At 37.1% G+C, this 6,585-nt stretch overlaps 1 protein-coding gene across 1 annotated transcript; it reads right to left on the bottom strand.

The window, feature by feature from the left end:
• Positions 1–4,210: 4,210 nt before the first annotated feature.
• Positions 4,211–6,157, bottom strand: LOC138384313 (follitropin subunit beta). Its single transcript, XM_069469752.1, has 2 exons — positions 5,999–6,157; positions 4,211–4,441 (listed from the first exon to the last, which is right to left on the bottom strand). The coding sequence occupies exons 1-2, from the start codon at positions 6,155–6,157 to the stop codon at positions 4,211–4,213; spliced, it is 390 nt and encodes a 129-aa protein (XP_069325853.1).
• Positions 6,158–6,585: the final 428 nt, after the last annotated feature.

The raw sequence follows: 6,585 nt of genomic DNA, 5'->3' as shown, positions 1-6,585 counted from the left end.
GAAGCTAATGTGATATATTATATTAATATATTAAGGTTTTTGTTAATGCAGCACTCCATTTCTAGTACCAGTATAGTGCTAGTTAAATAATGAGATTTTTTTAAGACAAACTCACAAATGTCAGTGACTTAACCCACTAGAAGTTTACTTTGTTGATGTATAAAGTCCACACAGTCTGCTATAAGGGGTTGGTGAGGTTGGGGCACACTGCTCCACACAGACATTCAGGGATCCAGGCTGACAATGGCTCTATGATCATCAACACAAAGCTTTTGAAGTCACCCTTGATGTTGACATCCAGCTGATGGAGGAAGATGGGTGATCACTTATCAGAGGATTTTATGGAAGGGGTGCAGATATGTACAGTACTTCTCACATTCCGTTGGCTGGGACATAGATACACCTGATTGCAGGGAAAGCTGGGAAATGTAGTCCAGCTTTATAGTCAGGAAGTCATACTCAACATATCTTGGTGAACAGACTGAATTCTCTGCCTCAATCACTAAATGCATATTAATGACTGAGGCTTTGCACACTAGCTGTGTGATTTTAGGCTAAACTCAGGGGCCATTTCACTTTTCTTACACTAGGCATACAATCAGGATTAAATGTACACTGCATAAAAAGATGCTTTGTCAGTTGTCAACTATCAAGCACTTAACATGCCTATGAGGATATAATAAACACCTGTATAGCCTTCTACTAGTTTTATGTATGTTACCATTATATATTTATGACTCAGGCTCTCTGCTTACTTTTCCCCAATTCCATTACTCTATCTTCTTGCTCACTATCATGAACTCAGTGTTCATCATTTTTAGGAACCAGCCTCACTTTTTTAGAATTCAAGAGCTGCTGACTTACTAAACCAATTTCCAATCACAGTCAGCCAAATCTCTGGTGGGGTCAATGGCATGGTATTCTGGTTAAAGCATTTTAGGAATGGAAAGCCCTCCCCAAATCCTTCCTCAACCCTCATAACTAGTCCCAAGGTTCAGTGACCTCCTGGGGATAGGGGAAGAGGTAAATTAAAGAGGTAATCATCAGTCAGACCTCAAAAAGCCTCATGTAGCAGCTAAGCATTGGGATTTTATTCTGAAAACAATGGGGAATCCCATTTATTAATAGTCATGGTCAAAGTTGTGGTTTAGAAGGATAATTCTTGTAGAGCTCTGAGGACTGCACAGAGCGAGGAGAGACCGTTGCCATAGTGCTGCGAAGAGATAATATGAACTTCAACTAAAACAGTAGCCCTTGAGGATGGCCCTTTTCATGGCATACACCTGGAAGGCTTACAAATTTTAATTCTTTCTATTTCAGAAAGGATTGCACTGCAGTTTGGCATGGGGGTGTCTTAAGCAGAGAATTCTGCTCTTTCCTAGAATTTTGACCTTGACCTTTTTAGCTAAGTGGAAAAGGGGGTCTCTCTCCATCAGGATTATAGTTCTGTTGGACTCCTAAACAGTTTACATGCATTATCTCTTTTAATCTTCATGGCCACCCTGTGGAATAGTTACCATTTTCACTTCATTTTAGAAATGAGGAAAATGAGGCCCAGAGTAGTTAAGTAGCTTGTCCAAGATTACTAGAAAGAGTCAGAGCTGGGTTGTTTTTAACTTAAGTCTGACTTTACCATCTTGCCACATTGTCTTTCTGGGGATAATGGAAAGGGATTATCTTATATTATTATTAAATATTATATATAATATTAAAGGATATTATTATATCCTTTCAAGGGATAATGGAAAACTAATATTGATTGAGAAATTATTATGTGACAAGTACTGTTCTAAGCCCTTTACATGTGTCATTCCATTTAATCATCAATACAACTCTCTGAAGTAGGAAATATTATTGTCTCCATTTTACTTTTGAGGAAATCAAAGTCCGGAGAATTTAAGTAACTTGTTCAAGATGACATGTTCAAGATGATTGAGACAACATAACTCTAAAGCCATTGCCCTGTACCATCTCTACTTGGAAGGCTTATTATTTTGATATCCAAAACTGTAGGAAGAAGGAAGAGGCTATGTTATAACTTAAAGAATACTATTAAACTTTTAAAATATAGCCCTAATTTCAATGTGTCAAGATATTATAGAGAACATAGCTATAAGCCACACCCAATTACCAGATTTGAATGGACACAGCTGATTATCAGTATTTATAGTTTTGTTTCAGTCCTTGCCAAAATGACTTCTTAGTATGGCAGAATAGTCAAAGGAGAGCTGGGCTAAGAGCTAGGAGGCCAAGGTTCTAATCTTGCTTCTTCTATGAACAACTTTTGTGAGTGCTATGGTGTGAATATTTATGTCCCTCCAAAATTCATGTTGAACCCTAATTGCATTGTGCTGGTATCAAGAAGTGGGGCCTTTAGGAAGTGATTAGGTCATGAAGATGAAGCCCTCATGAATGGGATTAGTGCCCTTATAAAAGAGGCTTCTCCTATTTCTACCATGTGAGGATGCAGTGAGAAAGCACCATTGCTGAAGCGAAGAGTAGGCTCTCACTAGATGCCAAATCTGCTGGTGCCTGATCTTGGACTTCCCAGCTCCAGAACTGTGAGCAATGAATTTCTGTTGTTTATAAATTACCCAGTCTAAGGTATTCTGTCATAGCAGCTAAAAAGAACGAAGAAAGTGATCTTGGGTGGATCATTTAACATCATTGGGCTTTAATTTTTCTATCTCAAAAATTCAAGAAATGAGCTATAGAACCTCCAATATCCCCACCCACTCTGGGATCTTCTCTGTGCTTCCGCCACCCCCCTTGCTATATCAGAAAGTGATTTCAAAAAAATGATAAGAAATTTACATGACAGAATACTTTTAGAAATGCAACAAGATTATTTTTAATATTTCCAAAGATGAGAATAGGCAATATTTGCAGAAACACTAGGAATTATATTTTAAGATTTTTTTTCTTCTAACATTATAAACATACATATAGGATATCTATTTAATTCAAATCTAAGATTCTGGTGGCTAGCATCTTTATTAAAAAATAAGATTTAAATAAATTAGTTAAACAATGTAAGTGTGAAATACGTGCATAACTAAGAGAGTTAACATCTTAATAAGAAATCAACTTATGAAATAGTTTTAACATATGCCATCTAGAAAGAAATCACAGGTTTAGGAGAACATAGATAGAACAAAGAGAAGACTGATATAGAGAAGATCCTAGAAAACAGCAGTTGTTTCCCCCCTCATGGCTAATTTTTTATAAAAGAGCTATTTCTTTATACACATGTATTTGTAGATGTTAAAAATATTTATGAAGGTATTGAAATTGCTTTCAAACCTACTTCCAAATGCCCACTCTCTCCAAAGGAGTGGATCCTTAGGGAAGGCAGGGTGAGATAGTTTCTTTCTTGATCCCCAAAAAGAATTTTGCAGGAACCTAATAGCATTTGATTGGTTTGTTTAAGTAGTGTATAGATTGGGGACAATTTCTACAGTCCCAAATTAAAATTTCTTACTTCTGCCCTTAATGGAAGGTCTTGGTAGTAATAGCTTGGAAATCCTGAGCTCCATTCCCTCCCATCTGCACCAAGCATTTCAGAGGGATACACCCTGTCTAAATACTCCATGTGCTGGAGGAGAGGTGAGGTGGGACTGATGCCACCACCTTCAAGGACTGGCGTTGCTGGGGGAAGCCTCATCTGCCAGCCTCAAACATACTTTTTCAGCATTTATTTTCTGATCTTATTTTCCTTAAAGGAAGTCATTGTCAACCTTCTCACTAAGTTTCAGAGTGCTAGGCATTGAGGCTACAATCATGAAGAAGATGCTGACCTTGCTCTGGAGGGCCCAAGGGTCTAGCAGAAGACTATGCTACATTTAGTTGTTTCACCCACTCCCATCATTATTCCTCCCTTTGCACTTACTTATCTCTCTCTCTAAGAGGAAGGAATTGCTCCAGAGGATTTCTAAGATTATGAAAGAAGATATCACCCACGAGTCTGTGAGTGAAGACTGAATAAAACTTAAGAAGCCAGACCTAAGAATAGGACTGAGTGGTGAGGGGGTCCTGGCTCCAGCACTCTCAATTCCCGGAGCTCCCCCTCTGCCAGTAGAGCAGGGATGAGTGGGGTCTGATGACCCCCTGGCCCAGTGGTTTGCACCCTGGGCACATTGCACACACACAGACTTTTTGGATATCTTTGTCCTTAGGGCAAGGGTAGGTGGCCTGAAATGTCCATTGTTCTTTATTTTTTTATTTCACTGAAGGAGCAGTAGCTGGGCCCCAGACCTCGCACGGTGCAGTCAGTGCTATCGCTGTCACACTTGCCACAGTGACATGCGGTGGCCACTGGGTATGTGTACAGGGAGTCTGTGTGGTGAGCACAGCCGGGCAGTCTCACTGTCTCGTATACCAGCTCCTTGAAGGTACATACTTTCTGGATGTTGGGCCTGGCTGGGTCCTTATACACCAGATCCTGAGAAGTTTAGGAAGGAGACAGTTAGGTTACAATATTCTAGAAGTTTCTATTTAGCTTAGTCAAAATGAGGCAGGAATTTAAAACTGCTTGATCTAACATTTACCCATTAAAACCCACATGAGCTCATAAATGACCGATCACACATTTCTTAATTGTTCTGGAAATCTTACAGAAAATGTAAGTCACTCTTTTTCCTACTCTCTAAAGCTATATCAAAATATTATTTTTCAAAATATAAAGGAACTTTGAATTTTGATGTAGAAAAATGATGAAAAGGGAACTATAATTCAGAATTTTAAGTTGAATTTTTGTGCTTAATTGGAAGCTGTGTTAATGACAACTTAAACCATAAACATGGAAGTTTAATTTCTCAGAAAAACTATTTCCAAATACATTTTCCTGGTGTATTTATAAAAAGTCAAAAATATGTAATCTTAAATGTCAATACTTAATTTAATATGTTTACAAAGATATTAAATTACATGTAAACAATATGTTTTTACAAAGGCTCATGTAAGATTTTAAATATTCCAATGCCTTTTAGGCAATTTCATCCCTTAAAAGCTGTATACTGTGCAGGATTCTTAGTTTCAAAGGATACGTAGTTTGCATATAGGAACTTTTAATCCAGGCAGAAATTATTTGTTCTAGTACTTTCCAGTGGAAAAATTATTTGCACTGAGGGGAGACATTGGGATTGTTGTTTAATTTATTTTAATATCATCCTACTGAGTCTATATCTCAATAAATTGTACAATAAGTGGAGTCTGATCAAACCCATTTACCATCAAATTAAGTATATTTCATTTAAAAAGTTGCTATTTTCAATTTTAGTTTATAGAATGGAATTCTGCATAGATACCTAGGTGCTATAGGGGAAAAAGAAAACAAAGTGAAAACTGCCTCTTCACTTGGATTAATGCAAAGAAGCTGTGCAAATGCAGACTAGCAACTTGCCTCTGTGTCTTGGTTTTCTCAGTGCTATAATGAAGGGAGTGGGTTTGCTGATTCATTTTCGTTCTAACAGTCTGCAAGAACTGATTGTGTTCTCAGCCTGTTTGCTGGCATTTGAATGCAGTCAAGCCAAGAAGACAATTTTAATAACGTGTTTTTGTGTTTCTGTGTGACTTGGAAACATATTTTGGTACTATCTCTGTGGCAAAGATATGGCCTCAATTACAGAAATTGCCTTTTTGAGAATATTGTTAATTCCTTGATGATTAAATATATGTATGTTTCCATGTTTATCTCTCTACATGTAAAAATATAACATAAAAATACGTTTTTGAGGAGGAGGGGGGAATGCAGAGTTGGCATATTACCAAATTGGCCAGATTAAATCTGAGACTTTCCTAAATTTACCCAAATCAAATCCAAGCCCATACGTCTAACTGATATCACAGTCATTAACACCAATCGTACTATAGACTACATTAGCTAAGGGACTCATGGCTGTTACTTAGGAAACATAAAATATTGATAAAGTGGAAATTAATGAAGCTTGCCTCATACAGACCCTCAACATCATCCCTTCTAGTGAAGGACAGAACTTACCCTGGTATAGCAGTAGCCCGCACACCAGGTGGTGTTGATGCTTAGGCAGAAACGGCACTCCTCTTTCTCCACTGCGATGGTGATGTTGGCCAGCTCACAGCTATTGCAGTAGATTACTTTCCAGCAACAGAAAAGGAAGCAAAACTGGACTGACTTCATCTTGGTCTAGGAAGCAAACAATTACGTCCATTTTAGAAACCAAGAAACCAAAAATTATGATCATTATGTAAGTTGACCAAACCAAACATAATTGGTCTACTCAATCTCCCTAATCACATTTTGCTTCAACAACTTTTTTCCTTCCTTTTTTGGTTACTTCTTTGTTTCTTAAGACAATATGCCTCTTCCTCCTTCTTCATTATTTTTTTTGTTAAAGTAGAAATACATTATAGATCAAAACTCCAATATAACGATTTAAGTAGAACAGTAAAGAGAGTATTACTGCTATCATAAAGTGATTACTCTGAAGCAAGTAATTATGATAATCATATTTGTTCTTTTATTATTTTTAAAGACTATTTTTGTTTAAAAAGAAAAAAATTCTATGCTACAAAATTATTGCTTCATTTTTAGCATCTCATAAGTAT

This window comes from Eulemur rufifrons, chromosome 6, assembly GCF_041146395.1.
Source record: "Eulemur rufifrons isolate Redbay chromosome 6, OSU_ERuf_1, whole genome shotgun sequence".
NCBI classification, from domain to species: Eukaryota; Metazoa; Chordata; class Mammalia; order Primates; family Lemuridae; genus Eulemur; species Eulemur rufifrons.
This window is presented reverse-complemented; position numbering and strand designations above follow the sequence as displayed.

What these genes read in the sequence shown, in the direction of transcription:
- LOC138384313 (XM_069469752.1), bottom strand. Translation starts at nt 6,157, where the DNA reads ATGAAGTCAGTCCAGTTTTGCTTCCTTTTCTGTTGCTGGAAAGTAATC. An exon ending in CGGGCTACTGCTATACCAGG is followed by an intron (nt 4,442 to 5,998) that starts GTAAGTTCTGTC and finishes TAAACTTCTCAG; the next exon opens with GATCTGGTGTATAAGGACCC.